General features: G+C 36.4%; 1 protein-coding gene across 2 annotated transcripts in view; it reads right to left on the bottom strand.

The window, feature by feature from the left end:
- Positions 1-1,825: 1,825 nt before the first annotated feature.
- UBL3 (ubiquitin like 3) overlaps positions 1,826-16,493 on the bottom strand; it is a 59,577-nt gene continuing 44,909 nt past the window's right edge. For both annotated transcript variants that reach the window (XM_075742068.1, XM_075742067.1), the window contains exons 2-5: positions 12,424-12,532; positions 8,669-8,755; positions 4,012-4,089; positions 1,826-3,606 (exon numbers count right to left, since the gene is read on the bottom strand). In XM_075742068.1, the coding sequence (XP_075598183.1) occupies positions 3,554-3,606; positions 4,012-4,089; positions 8,669-8,755; positions 12,424-12,532 (327 nt within the window). In that variant the 3' untranslated portion in view covers positions 1,826-3,553. The remainder of the gene's footprint in view (positions 3,607-4,011; positions 4,090-8,668; positions 8,756-12,423; positions 12,533-16,493) is intronic.

Here is a 16,493-nt window from a genome sequence, read left to right as displayed (position 1 = left end):
ACAAGCTTTACTTCCCCAATGAGCAGCAGCAGCAGCAGAAAATCCCGACTTTTGGCCAGCCCACAAACGACTCCCTTCCTTCTTACCTATAAGAGAGGAAGGAAGCTTTTTCGGAGCACCATGTATTTCTCTCCTAAATTAAATCACCCATTGTAAATGCAGTGTACTAAGGAAAGCGGATTGCAGAGATCAGCCACTGCATTAACGTTGATGCAGCACCTTAGCAAAGCCTTTAACATCGCAGTGTCCATACTTCTTCCTCCAGCAGCTAACCTAATCCCCAAGACTGTTTCAACAGTCATATGTTTATTATCATTTAAGAAAACAGAAGTTAGAGTACTTTAACTGCTATCAGACATTATTCCTCACGTGTGAGTATTAATTTATGATTGATAACACATACAATGGGATGGGACACAGATGTGGTTCCTTCATGGTATTTCAGAATATGAAGGGCTCCGATTGATCCTCTCTGTCCCTTCCTTCATGACAACTATTAACTCATCCACAGGGAAAATATCATTTCTATCTAACAGTGAAAATTAAACATCAAACTCTTCAACGTATTATCAGACCAACAGCCTGACCCTGCGAAGACTTAAGCTTTAATCTTTATGTATCCTCTTGACTCCAATCGACGTAGAAGAGAAGCAGATGCGTGAACTTTAGCAAGGCTGAGGAATCAGGGATTAAGAGCTACTGCTTTTGTTTTGGCAAACACACAGTCCGCAGTACAGAGCATCCAAAGAAAAAAACCACAAATCTTTTGGCAATTCTGCCTCCCCCGCCCCCTCCTCCCCCCCCAGTTTTCCACCAGCCTCACACCACAACAGAAATGCTCTGCAATGGGCAGAACTCTGACAATTTGCAGGAAAATTAAGGCAATGGTTCTACCCACTTTCTACAGGAGGTATTTTGGCAAGCTCACACTTGAAATGCCAAGCAACATTTAAGGATTTGTTTGGACATGCGCATATTTGCATCTTATTCATCTCAACAAAAGGGAACTCCACATACTTTGCTATTCAAGGTTGCCAAATATTTTAACTGGAAGCTACTGGATTTTCATATATTGATACTGTACTAAGTACTTAGCTACTTTTTCAAACCAAGAATATATTTGAAACATTCATTTTCCAAAATCAACGCATCTGAAAGCTTTAACTAACAAAACGTGTCTTGCCTCAGCATGTTTCTTTTTCTTGTCATAGCCACTTCCCATCTGAGCCTGTGTTACTTCGGTGGTCAGCATTTTGGAAAAGGGAAGTTTAATTTTATAGTGAAAAACGGTAACATGGTTCTTTCACGTAGCTTTCTCAAGCTGATGTTGATCAAACTTCTTTTTTTTTTTTTTTTCAAATAAGGTTTATGTCCCTATAGTTACTTATTTAGAAACTACACTGCAGAGTACAAGGAAATCTCCCTCCCAAGATTCATTTAGGCAACGAGCACATAATAATAGTCACCTGAGTTCCCAACACCCTAAGAGGACTGTGTAAGCTCTTTGTTGTAAGTGAAGACTAGAAAAACTTACAGTATGAGCACATAACTCCTGTGAGGTACACCAGGGTGTGACATGGCTGTACATCTGCAACTGCAGCTGTCCATGCTTGTGTTCTTCTCCAACAGAAAAAACCTCTAAGTTGCTTCTTTTGACATGAAAGAAGAATAAAACTGAAGTGGTAAATCCCATTAGCAGTTTTCAGCAGGTTTTGCCCCTCTTCTTTTTTAATAAATAAAATTGAATCCTTACGTAGTTTCCATATTAAGAAGTATTATTAAAAGTAGTTACAGACCGATTACAACCCCTAAAACACCACCAAAATGCACTACAATATTCTTTTATTTAGTTTACAGAAGAGTCTATCAGTACAGGTTGCAGAAAGAAAATGTTTAGTGCTATTTACAATTTGTTTTAAAACTCTGCTCTATACAAATTTAATTCTGATCAGTATGAACAATATTTTTGTAAATCTACTGCATATAAAGCATTTCATCAAAGCAGTAACAATGAATAAAATAACCTGATTACATTTGAATGATGCCAATCATTCGAAAAAACGATTACACAGAACATCTGTAAGAGTTGTGGACACTTAAGTACAGAACACAATGTCAACCTGTGACTCATATTTTTAAAGGCTAAAGCTATTTATATGGAATATTGTTCTATTATACTACACGCCAATCTATATTTAACTTCTATAGTTATGTATTTTATAAGATTTTTATTAAATATATTCTACACGTATTTGTAATTTCACCCAGGAAGAATTCCTCCCCAGTGAAAAAATATAAAATCTTTTATATTTTTTATTTTTATTTATTTTTATTTTTTACAGGTTTAGATGAAACTAGCTCATGCTTTAGTGCTGTGCAAATTTCTTCAGCATATCAATGTTTAAATTATTGATATGGAAAAAAAAGAATGGCATCCTTTTTAATTATGTATGCCTTCAAAAATCAGCTTCTGATTTTAATACAATTGCAAGCACTAATACCAAATGCAGATTATGTAAAGAAACAAAACTAGTACTATGGCAGAGGTTTTTCTTTTTGCTTTTTAAACTTTAATAATTCTTTTGAAGTCTCTAATGAGTAAGCATGACACTGGACACTAAAGTACAGATGAGAAAATGACTGAAAAACACCAATTGCCAATATTCAAATACATAAAATTGATTAGTAAATGATGTTTTCTAACATGTAAGCACAATAATAAAAGCCTATGAACTACAGGGAATTACCCCTCCCATATTAAGGCTAGGAAATGCACTCTCTGCACTTGTTTGTGCTGTCTGAATAAGCACTCAACTAACGTACGAGATCAGAGTGCATGCAGTAACAAAAAAAATCAGTTTCATCAGCCCTCCACAGAGTGCTTTTAAATTACAGGCACATAGTTTTGTTTGTTTGTTTGTTTGTTTGTTGCAGTGAAAATATATATAGTTAGACTTGGTTTAGTTAGTATTCTGTGCCAGTTCGGCCACCAAGGTTGACTTAGGTAGAATTGACTTAACAGTTTTTCCTTTGATTTGGCCATAAGTGAGATTTGTTTTAATTATAGATATACTATTTTCCAGTGTTGCATTATACATTGTAGGTTACTACTAGGTATCTCAAATATTGTTAGAGATTGTTGATGAGAAATATACTGTCAACCATATTTAGTGCAAATTGCATCTAGAAAGCTTAATTGGTTAAATCCGGTTAATGCAGATTTTTGTGGTAGCAAAATGATTCCTGCTATGGAAAAGAACACATTAACTTCTCTGGAGATTGAATTCTTTCAAGAAGTGATGTATTGTAAGATTATTCAACAAACAAAGCGCAGGAATTTAAAAAAATTAAAATGAAAGTGTTCATAGATCTTTCTCTTACAAAAACAAAAAAAAGACTAATGAGACAGTGTTCGTGTAATATTTCAGTTCCATGGATTTACAGACAGGCTCTTCCTACAGGTGTTTGAAGCAAGGTAGGGCCTCTTCTATTCCAGCAGCATGAAAGACAAAGACTATATTACATCACACTTAGCAGGTAAAGCTAACAGGGTTTACAGGATTACACAGCAATTGCTTTCTCCAGTTTTTTCACGGTTCCGTTGACCTGTAGAGCAAGAAGAAAGTTTTGCTTACATGACATTTCTAAAGCAATTAGGTCATTTTATGTGTGAGTATGCTTGACATAAGTATGTTTTTTATTATTTTTAGTACAAAAAAAGTTTTTATTATACACATGCATACGTTGCTGAAAAATCAATCAGGAGTAGTTTTTAACAATAAAAACTAAAGCTTTTAAGGTTCAGTAAAATTCTGCATTCTATAAAAATGCTAAACCAGAAAGTTAATTTATTATTTTTCGATAAACAACATGGACTAAAGCATTCCATTACTTGCTTCGCAGACAACCACAAGGCCTTGGATTTTCTCTACTATTAAATACTCAAAACCTAAGAGATCTGACTGGTTTGCCATGTACTTGAGTAAGAAATACCTCTAGTGCACAGCGTACCTTGAGAGTTTGGCTCTGGCAATGTCTCTCTAGCCACCAAATGCATCACTGTTGTTTTGCCAAAAGGAAGTTTTAATGCTGCAAAAGGAGAAAGGGAGATTTATTAATACATTACAGCAGTCCTCTTTCTTCAAAACACCCAATTGAAACTAACTAACTAATTGAAACTAAACTTACCCAAGGAAGTAAAACACCCAATTGAAACTAACTATAATTGGATTAGCACCTGTTTGTAAGTTCATACTGTTAGGTTTGAACTGCTTACTAAGTAGATATATAAAGGCGTTTCTGGCTAAAGTTTGTAGATCAAGATCTCGAGACCTGATAATAATCACTTAAAACATTGTGTTCACAGAGACATGACATTCCTGTTAGGAAACTTAAGCCTTCCTCTTTTGAGTAAAAGTAGAAGTGGGTATTCATGCCAAGACTCAGGTGCTAAAGTGCTCTTTAGCGAGAAGGATGCAAAAAAGTGGCCAATTCAACCACTAAATTGTTACTCCGGAGACATCAAAACAGAGCCACTACTGCGAAACAGATTTTCCTAAAACATACTTTGATCCATGATACAGATTTTCTGAAATACAAAATGCCTGCATCTTGCCTTTTAATATGAACCTGTAACATCAGCTGCATGCGAAAAATATCAAATTTGTAACATTTTAAATCAGATAAGGTAGTTCTCACAATGCTGCCTTTGTGAGCTTTAGTAACACAAAATAACAGAATTGGAGCTTTCCACAATTCATTCTGCTCATTGCTGAAACTAAAATGACAATGTTCACAATCTGATTTAAGTATACCAACACAATGCTATGTTTATGGTTTTAGCATTGTACTATAATACTTATCAAAACTTCTAGTCTCCTTGAAATGAAAGGATTCTCTGTTGCTCATTATATTTAGCAGATTCTCATTGTCAGATTCAATATTCTGAACTTTGACTTCTTCCACTTATGGGGGGGGGGGGAGTTATTTTTACAAGTACTTTACATAACTTTAGTTTTGTTTCCTCTCTCCAAATCCTAAGATTAAGCCTCCTTCTTGATTATTTTTCTGAGAAATGTAATTTAAAGATGCTCTAAGTTTTGTCCTCACCTGACCTTATAGAGGGGAAAAAAGTTAGTGATAAATGTAACAAGAATTTAACCTTAAATATGGAAATCATTCTGACTTGAGTAGAATTTGTCCTCTCAAATTCACTTTACATCTTCTATTTTCACATACAGTGCACCAAGGTAAATTAAGTGAATAAAAGAATAATGAATGTCGAATAAACCTGAAGATAACTGAAGAGAAAAATGTCTCTATTTTAATCGCTACAGCATAGATTCAAAATTAATAAAAAAATGAATAAATAAATCTAATATATGGCTACTACATGCATTGAATAAAAGCCTGGCTACAACATTGCTATTAAATCATGTTCATTGCTTATTTATTTGTTTGAAAAAATTCAAGTTATGATTAAATCACAAGTGTAAGCATACAGAGGGATACACAGATCCACAAGCTTCTCTGAAGTAGCTGTACTTTGGGAAAAGCCATCTCTATAGTAAGTCATATCTGAAAGTTGCTTAGTTTACTTGAAGCAGTGCCTGTGCCTGCAACTAGAAGCTATTGATAGCTTAAGGTCTCACAAGGATGAAGTATTTTGGGTACTTCATTCCTTGATATGACTGAAAACTCTGCAAAGAGCATATTAACAGTCTGCTAAACTGAATGGAAAAGGACTGTCTTCATTACAAACTCTTAAGAAGCCATTACAGAAAGTGCAAAATGCTATAAACTAATCACATCAGGGACATCTTTTCATAATACCAAGACACTCAAGGAGACCTGATTAGTGACCTGCAGAGACTGATTATTTGCAGTAATCAAGTAAAATTACACTAATATTTCAATTAACTAATTTCAGTGAGTAGTTTGCATAGCTCACACTAGTTCTTATTAGCAATTTCCAGCTTACTGCTTGGAGCACCATGACAGAATCTTAGCACCCTAACCTATGCTCAGTAAATCCTTTCTTGTTCTTTTCTTTGTTCTTTCACTGCTTTGTCCCACTTTAACTTGTATTTAATTCCTTTCCTATCTGTTTAATTCCACTTTTGTTCCAGATTTTCTATTGTCAGAATTTACTTTTTACCCCTCTTTTTGGATGGGTTGGCTTCCCTTCCCCCCCTCCCCAATAAATAAGGAAGTAAAACTTTCCTGATTACCACTATCTAACAAGAAACGGAGAACTGTCAATGATGTATTACTTCCCTAATTAATACTATTTCAAATGCAAACTGCAGACCAAATATTTAGCTAAAGGATGAAATTTCCTGTTGGAATCTGAACAACGGAGTGGAGTCTGCCTTGCCAGCTAACTCCCCAACCATTCACGCAGGCAGGACACAACAATACAGCGTGGCTCAAGCACCACAGGCAGAGTGGCATGGCAAGCTTTACAGAAGGGTCTATTTTTCTTTACCACTTCCAATGCCATTAGCTCTACTGTTCTTGTAGTGACAGCCCATTCCGAGAAGCTGGCAAAAGAGATGGTTTCTTTAAAATAAAATTTTTCATTCAAAAGCCAGTTTCTCCTATCAACTTGTCATTTTCTGAGGCTTCTTAGTTTATAGGAGACTCATATTTGAAAGACACTATGTAGACATATGAGGTTACAACAAGAACATTACGACGTCATTTTTAAATGGGAACCGAAATGGACTTCTGTTAAAAGAGAAAAACACCAAACTGTTTCCTTGGAAACTTTTGTTTTACCGGTTGGTAAAGTGACTTTCAGTACACAGTAGGTCCAAATTCCACTCAATACTTCCTAATCACCTAAAGCAAATAAAACACTAAGTGCTATAACTCAGTTATAAAGAGCTGCAGATAGAAAAGTTTAATGGAACTGTATTACAACAGCATAAGAAATTACATATTGTATTTAGCAAGAAATTCCTCCCCCTTAAAGATAACTAGTTCACTTAGGGTTACATCTAATGAACACCACAAACTGACGTAACAGTCTTTTCAGGCTGTTTCATGAATTGCTGTTCCCCTTTCAGCTGTATAATCTCCAGATAAATTCATTAGTACTGAAGTAAGCCAATGTTTTAGGGGTTCTTTTTCTTAAAACAACACAGCAACAAAAAGATCTTTGAAAAACACTAATATACATGTAAGATCCTTAGGGTAAAATCATGATGATTAAATTGCAATGCATGAATGATTAAGAATTAAGTGCCCTGAACCCAAGAGTTCAAAATCCACAGACCTGAGTTAATGCAAGAGTCAACAGCATTCAGCTATTCTTTTTCAGCTTAGCTCGTAAAACAATATATTAAATATATTAAACAAATATTCAAAGTTGTTTCAGATTTAGACAAATGTCACTACAGGGAACAAGCAACGGTGGTCAAAAGCAACACCTAGAGACAAATGGCAAAGAAAATCCCATTTAGCTATCCTTGGCTGGAAAACGTAGGGTAAGACTAGCATCTCTAATTGCAGAGATGATCCAAAACTTAACATTTATCTTTCAACCCTACTCCAACTGCTACTAGCTGCATTCATTGGCACCTGGTAAGCATACAAATTAAAGAGTGAATAAAAATTTCAGACTACTTCTAGATGAATTGACAATGATCATCTTTGTATATATAGCAGCATTAAAAATTGATTTATAGAGAGAGTAAATCTATTCTAAAAGTACATCACTAGCCAACATCAGTAATGGTAGAAAGTGAATCAATGGCCGTATCATCCCAGTCACTTCTTCATGGAAAGATCACCATAAGCAGTCCAGAAATACTATTTACAGGTTTACCTTAAGTTCAAAAATATTTCATTGGTGATTTTGTATTATATTCTCCTCTCTGTATTGCATTCAAGTACCAAATGTGTGAACAATCTGAACATATAGAGAAAGTAGAAGTATTAATTTATTTTTAAACTGGCACAGAGAAGAGAGTCTCATTTTGTTTAGTCGTTGACATAGTTGATATTCATACTGGCAACTTTTACCTACCAAAGGAAAGATTATTGTTACAAATTTGTGCCATACCTCTATCAAAGACGATACCCATCAAAATATCTAATTGTGTGAAAAAACTTGCCACAAGGGGGCACAGTTGAACTGCATTTCCTTAAGAGTATGAAGTGAAGCCATTTACTTTTGTTTTCGCATAACTATGCAATTGTATCCCTGGGAGAGCACTGGACAGCAAGAATGCTTCCCCTCATTCTCATTCATAGGATGTCTTCCTTCATTGCACTGAGATTTAAAGTATTGTTTAACCAATTAGCATAAAGTTTATCAAACATTTTAAAATACTTCAGACATTTATGAAGTAGCTTACCCTGCAAGGGCAGTGTAAGAGATGGAACAAAATATTCCATTTAGAAAGACAACACATAAAAGCAGCATTACTGTTTCTTTATGCAAGAGGAGACTTGACTTAGAAGATGATACCTTCTGAAGTTTAACAACTAGTAACAAGATGGAAAAATACACAGTAAGATAAAAATGTCTCTCTACGCAGAGGAAAAATAGTGTATGGCAAGCATTACTGTGATCTTGAACAGTAAAGTAGAATTTACTGCACTGTAAATAAATATCCCCTTTGTCTGGCTGTAACATGCATAATGAAAATTATTTTCATACCTCCTAATGTCACATTGCCATGAAGAAACCTCCCTTGATAAATAAGCCGCAAGATATTTGGACTGCTGACTTGTTCTTCCTCCCAATCTGAAAAGAAGCAAGGGAATTTTCACAGTTACACTGTAATAAAAACATCTTTTTTTATTTCTCTCATCTTTATCCAGGAATAAAACTAAAAACAGGACTCTTCTGCATGAAACACTAAAGAAAGAGCACAGGCTGAATGTACAGAAAGATAATTCAAGGTTAGCACTCCTGAAATCTATTCTTAAATTTATTATTTGACATTGGGCACTGAAACACATTATTTTATGCCTGCAAGTATAAATATTACTAGCTTACTTCACAGATTGCATGAGATATTTAGCACATATACAAGTCCTACAAAAATATTTCATAAATGCAAGTTCCTTCCTGAGGCTTAACACCCACTTTGCTAAAATCGTCTTAATTTTGTCCCATTCAGAAGATTCTCAAGCCATACTCCTCCTCCCCAGTTAATTGTCTAACTAGAGCCATTCTCCAGCAATGGGAAGCAGCCACACAGAGAGGAAAAGTGCATGTGATGGGTCATTTGAAATAGGAGTCTCAGATCACAGCTCTGAAAACGCTCTGCCCGCTGCTCAGCAGTGTTCAATGATGGCCAGATCCAACCAGTTAGATGTCCAGAGGGGGCAGTGACCTGAGCAGCCCTGAACGGTCACAGGGGAGAGCATGAGCAGAGGAGACACTGATGGATACATTTTACGGAACTTCTCAAAAGACAATCTGTGGATGTTTTTATGTGGCAAACAATGATTCAGGAAAAGCAAGCATGTATTTTCCTATAATGCACTTCCTTTAATGCCGAAGCCATCATAAATCATTTATAAGCTTAAACGATCTTTTCCTACTCTTTTACTGTTCCCTGTCACAATGCGAACGACAAATAAATGTGCACTTTGCTTTCAGAACAAATATCATAAAACCGTGAAATGTTGAATTTAAATGGGCCCTCTGGAAATACTGTGTCTTCTGTTTCTTAGCTGACCAGATATCTGGCAACAGCTGTTCACAAATGTTCTCTCTTTCGGCTTTTGTAGTGTTTATATACCAAAATGAATATTCAGCGAGGGATCAGACAAGCAACAGAAACTAACCTGTTCACTGGGAACATACAATTGACATACGGGCAGTAGCAACTGGCACCACAAAAGGAGAACTACTGAAAAGGGGAGAAGAACTGAAAAGGGGAGAAGGGGAAGCATTTAAAACAAAAGACACGGCTGCAGAGGGTGTACGGAGAGGCATCTGGTGCGAGAAAACAAGCACGCAGAGATGTGGGCAGCAGGAGCCATCGCAGCCCTGGTGCTGCGCAGAACACGGCGGAGGCAGGGCTGGCATCCACAGCAGAAGCTGCGCTATCCCTGGGTGCTGCCATGTGCCTAGTTTATAAGATTAGATCAAATTACACAACCAAAGCTATTTGAATTTCAAGTATTCCCACTCAAGGTCTGATTCAATTGTCTTGCAATTCAAGCACATGCCCTTTTCGCTATGCTATGAAGTGGGCTATGTTAAGGATCTGAATTATCGCACTGCTAGGGTAAACAAATTTTTGGAAGATACCTTTTTTTTTTCCCTCTCTTTTTTTTTTTTTTTTTTTACTCCCTGAACCCACTATACTGTGGGTGTAAAGAGGAGACGTTCAGGCAGTTTACAGTGCCATAATGACATAAAACAGCAACGAAAAGAGGACAGACTATATTCTGGCACAGATATTTGCCCATTGTTAAGCTGCCAATTTACCCATCCTGTTAATTTTTGCTTCTTGGCTGGCAGTTGAAACATTTCTTTCTGACATGACTTCAGATTTTAGTTTCCACTGATGACTAAATGAGCCAAGGAGAAAATATTTACCTACAACAAGTTTTTTTAACTTTTTTTATTTTAAAGTTCAGCAGATAATTGCTGTACAAGAAAAAAGTTAGTATTATTTAGAAGAAAATGGGCAGGAAAGAGAACAGGTAACCCACCTAGATGATATACATTAACATAAATTTGGTATTTTCCACTACAAGCCAAGAGATCCTTAGTTAACAATTGTATTGCCAAAAGAGGCAAAGAGCAGTTTGCCTTAATCTTGCCAGCATGTGACTGAGGATATTTCATCACTTTTTTTCCCCACAAGATCACGACAAGTCAAAATGATGGTAAAAACAATCATTTCATATCATCTCTATTTCAAGAAAACTTTATTCCTCATCAAGATTTCTCAGTCCTGTGGCAAAGAAGAGCACTTTCAGTCTGCAAACAGCTAGTGGACTAATGTTTGTGAAAACCTATATTATTCTGAAGTAGATTTTTCCTCAGTCTTTTAAATTGACACTATTCTTCTTTGCACAGGCAATTAAATATTCATCACGATTTAGAGCGCTTCCTCAGGACAGCAGACATTTGAACTGAGGCTTCCATGTCTGGTTCTACTTTCCTTTTTCTTTAAAAAAGAGACTTTAAAGCCTTGGTTTCTTCCCAACTCTAAACTCAGAATCTGCAACTTTCAAGCTCTTCACAAGACCGGGCACATGAGACCACATGTTCAGGAATAAACTTCAGTAAGAAAAAAACAGTTCTGCCTTTACTAATTCAGATAAGAGTACACAAAGAACATTTGGTCATGATATCTATGTTGTAGGCACATATTAAAATATGTACAGTAGCTACATAGATGATACATCAACCAGGTTTCTTAGAGTAAAACTATTTTACATCTGTATCTAATACTTCAGAGGACTAAAAGCCTCCTCTTTCATTACATATTTTACTAAATACATAATGCTGCATCCCAGCAAAACAAACAGCAAACAAGTCCCCTGAAATCCTGTTCTTCCTGACATCAAAGACCAGTTTAAGCCTAAAATATGGATTATCAACACTAACTTTCTGGCATGAATTATCATCCACTATACCTCTTTGACAAAGGCGCCACAGAAACAGATATTGCAACACTTCAGTTTGTGTAAATAGTAGTCTTTTTTAACATCAAAACAGTAACCCAAATGAAGTCTTGTACCAAAAGAAGCATTTTCTTTCATCATATGTAATACTATGTCCGTGTTTTGGCTCTTTTCCCATGAAATCATAGTCAGGGACAACAGAAGCACGTTGGTTTTGTGGAACTATTCACATATGTTTTCACATAAGTTTTCAGTTCCATTTTCCAAAGCTAGTATTCTTGCATAACACCAAATATATTCATACAAACAACCTCAGTTTCTCTCAGTCTTTTAATGTCTCTTAAAATGTTCTTTTATGTTTGATTTCTTCCTGGAAAAATACCATTATTACAGATCCCTTCCAAGATAAGGCAGACCCAATTTCACTAATGCATTCCTGTGACATGCCATGTTTTACATCCTCACATAAGAGGCTTTCTATCTCCAACATTTCCTCATGCTTGCTACATCCTCTAACAAGATGGATCAAGAAAAGTGTCTAAAGATAGGGGGAAAGAAGTACTTCAGTTTGGGGAAGCAAGTTTTAGAAATAAAGTGGGAAATAGTCCACACATCTATAAATCTGGCCACTCAAAGAAACACGGAAAAAGGCGGCAAGAAATATTTATATATTTCTATATAAATCTATGCCCAGATACACAATAAACATACTTAATTTGAACACTGAGAACAGAGATCAATTCATTGACACTTTAGTCTGAAAATACAGGGAAGCTTCTAGCTTGCCAGTTAAAAAGCCAAAGCCACACAGCTACTCACCCATCGGCCAGTTGTCATACACATGTTTTGCAATATCTGCAGCAGAATCATTTGGTGAAAATAGGAACTCTTTCGTTTTCCCGCTTACCAAGATGAGGCGCAAATTTATCTGAAAAAAAAAAATCAGTATTAGGAAAGTATCCAGAGAAAACTTAGTTTTATTTTATTTTTTTAAATAACTAGTTTAGAAGATTGAAGTGATTTGAGAAAACTCTTTAAGATGGTGTTAAAAATAGGGTCAAAGAGGTCAATAAAATTTTGTTTGCTTACACATAATCCAGGAAGATTAAATTCTAACAGCCGGCATTTTTGATGATAAACACTAGAAGATTCTGATAGGTAGTGATTGAATCAACTGTGCCATTAAAAAAAGCTTTCAGCAGCATATTAAAAAAATTCCACCCAAGACAGACTAGCAGCATGTCTTCTTGAAAAAAGAGGAAAAATATAAACCCGAAAAATTAACCCAAACAGAAAGCACCAAAAATATCAAAATCTGCACCTGAATAGCCTTGTGAGCCTCAGTAAAAGCCCTAGCACCCTCCCTCCAGTATGGTATTTGTCAGCCCTGATCTCACCTATTGCATCTCCTACAAAACACCAGGGAGTCAGACATCATCCTTCCTTGGTCCCAGCTGCCACACAATTTGAATCCTTCTGCCAGTCTTCTGAACCCAAAACTTTTTTCCACCACTGTCTTTCACTACAAGCAAAGTGGTTGAGATCCACTTGCAATACAGTAATAACACCACATCATAGTTTTTCTATCGATTTCCTTTATCTAACCATCAGCATCTTCAGCTATAACCTTGCTGTCTTCTATTTGCAAGTTACTGAATGTAATTCCTTTTCCATATAGCATTAAAATAACCTGTATAAAGAGCTCACTATGACATTACTTACAATGCAAAAGAGATGAAATTTTGGCTCCTCAAGCAACTGATAGCAAAGTCACAAGATGTGTTTGGGTAGCTAGTGTTTACCAATGCCCACGGCAAGTAGCAGTCTAGCTGGTTTTGTGTTTTGGCCTACAAGCCTAAATTGCATCAACTTTTAGCATGACTCTCTCAAACTGTGGCTCTCATTTTAAGTTAAGTTGCAACAAAGCTTTCCTTGTTAGAATTCAGTAAACTGTTTTCTAGATCAAATACAAAAGGAAAAATTTACAGCTATGCCCAAGTTTTCAAGACTTCAAGTCAAAAATCTCAGCACATCATACCCACCGAACATGACAGCCCTGCCACAGTTACGTACTCGCCCCTTATTTCAGAAACTCTCCAGACAGATTGTCTATTCTCTCTTGAATGCTTTGGCTTGGATTCATCCCACCTACCTTTAAGCACCTAATAGAGGTATCCAAATTACAATCTCTATCATTCTGCACACTTCAAGGTCAATGAAGAAAATTACCCCTCCAAAAAGCAATTCAGTCTCTATTTCTAAGTGTAGTAAAGATAAACAGAGTTACCTCAGAAGGGTTAGGTTCCCCTCCCTGTCCCCCTGCTAACGTCCTTCAGAAAATACAAGTTCTGTCTTTAGCCCAGGAGAGAAGCCAAGTGGTAGCTGTCTGAGAAAGCACCACAGCCAGTATAAAGAGTATCGCTGCATACCAGGAAATCGCAAAAAAACTTAAATGAGAGAAGCTGCAGGAATGCTATTTAGTCAAAGACAATTATTCATAAAATTCAGAACACATTTGGCTATAAACAGTTCCATTTTCTTTGATATTTGCGGAATGATTAAGGAATTATTTTCAAACCTCCCCACGATTTAGCAGAAAAAGCAGATCAAGTTCAACCATTCCTGTTTACTCCAAAACCCTGAATGCTGTAAAAAATTACAACTTCAAAATGTTATGCCTAAATTTTGCAATGGCCAGACTATATCCACTTGTTGTTATGCTTATAGTGTCTTTCAGTTTAAGTAGTTTCTTCCCTCTTAGCTGTCTCCAGTTGTGCATGTATAGACAATGCTTAGATATATGGTTTCTTTAGCTGGACTACCCAAGACAAGCTCTTCAAGCTTTCTCTAGTGAGATATCCATTTCCTCATTCATCCTAGGAGCCTGCCTCTGCACATTTTTTCTCTTTTCTCCTCAAAACAGATTACTATTTCTGAAGCATACTAAATGATGTCTCACCACATGCCTGTATAACACCACCAGTAATTTCCTCTGTTTACTGGAAACATTTTCTGTGATTGTGTCCCAAGAGCACATACACCTTCTTTATAACTGCACCACACCATTTGCTCTACTTTGATCCTTTCAATTATTCAGCCTCCAAGCTTATAACTGACATTTTGGCTGTAATGCCCTAAAGCACAAGGCTCCAAATTTCATCCCACTCCTATTACTCCATCCCTCTCAGGCAAAGGAGACTAGGTAGAAAGAAGTATTCTGCACTACAAAGATGTTTCAGATCTCTGTTGTCTGGGCCTATGGCCTATGGAATCCCCCCAAAATTTCTGTGTAACACTTTCTATGTTAAGAGCATTTTTCAAACTTCATGTCATCAACAAATTCTAGCAGTAAGGTCCCCTTACATGTATCTTTGTCATTAAATGAATCAGGAAACATAAGACTGATTTGACAATTAATCCATAATGATTCCAGTAACTAGCGCTCTCTCAGCTGGTTTCCCCCTCCTCTCAGCTAGGTCCTTTATTTTAGGCCCTTATGCACACTCACAATTTCTCTATTAAATCCTAATTTCTTCTATTTAACCAACAGTTTGCACCACGGCACCACATTAGTTACTATATACATATTCAGATGAAACTATAAAAACGTCTACGTAGAAAAGAAGTTCTTTTTATCAAAAGTCAGCTTGCCACGCTTCAGCTTTCAAAGGCGTGGTGTGCTGCGCTCCATTCCACTTTCTCTATACCTCATTATCTTTAATTATCCTTTAAGCATTTATGCATCTCATTACAACACCAAGATACTGCCAAAAATTTAGGAGGTTTAGACTGCGTCACAAACTGTTATTGTACTTGGGAATGGGCTGCCTGTTTAGAAAACAAACAAACCAACCAACCCCAAATATTCAGCAACAGAGGCTGAGGCAGGCACTAGTGGTGAGGAGCTTCTTCACCAGCAGCCCCTCTTGCCTCTCACTTGCATCCCCCCCGCATCTGTTTCCTGTAACTGGCTCCTGAGACACACACACCCCCCCCCCCCACCCCTTACCTTGCTCCTTCTGGCCAAGCAGTCCCCCAACTCTAATTTTATGCAGATTATCTAAGGATTTCTTTTCTTTCATCTGTGTGTAGCTTATCTGTTGTGGGGATTACCTGTTTTGAAGATCATAATGCTTTCCTATGCAGTAGACACAACACCAACCCATCAACCCCCCAGAACTGTCTGATTTGGATCCTACAAGCAGATGATTAAAAACTCCCCAGATTAGTCCTGCTCAGCACTTAAAATATTGTTAGGGCACAGCATTAATATAGAACTAAAGTTATTCATCAGCTAGCATAACATTAAGGAGACACATCTTTTTTTATTCTCACTACTGAGTTTTGAGATTACCAGGCATACTAAAGTGAATACAGAAAGGAGTATCAGAGAGAAATAACCAAAACTAACTTGGCTTCCTGGAAAATTTGATTAAGTCATACTTCTGCAATTAATATACAACTAAAAATCAATATAAGCAACAGAGAAAAAAAAAAAGTGAAAATTGTTAGTTCCTTCTTTCCCCCTCACCTCCACAAGATGGATAACGTAATAGTGCCAAAGTTTTTTGTTGCTGAAGAGCATTTCTTATAGTCTTACTATAAGATATAAAAGGCACATCAAGATAAACTAATAATTTTACAGGATATACTACAAAGTATGTGTAAAATACAGGAGGAATATTTTCATTTAAAAAAGAAATCACCAAATTTCAGCAGAAGCCCAAAAATAAATCCTTAAATCAGTCAAGCAGATGCTGCATCAAGTGCAAGGAAACAGCTGCTCTAATGAAAGGTTAAAGTATTTTCTTATTTATAGTACAGCATGCCACTGACCCATTTAGTTTGCATGTTTGTATCTCTATATATATGTGCATATATATAAGATA

Source organism: Balearica regulorum, chromosome 1 (genome assembly GCF_011004875.1).
Source record: "Balearica regulorum gibbericeps isolate bBalReg1 chromosome 1, bBalReg1.pri, whole genome shotgun sequence".
In the NCBI taxonomy this organism is placed as follows: domain Eukaryota; kingdom Metazoa; phylum Chordata; class Aves; order Gruiformes; family Gruidae; genus Balearica; species Balearica regulorum.
The sequence above is the reverse complement of the archived record's forward strand: the minus strand, read 5'-3'. Positions and strand labels throughout refer to the sequence as shown.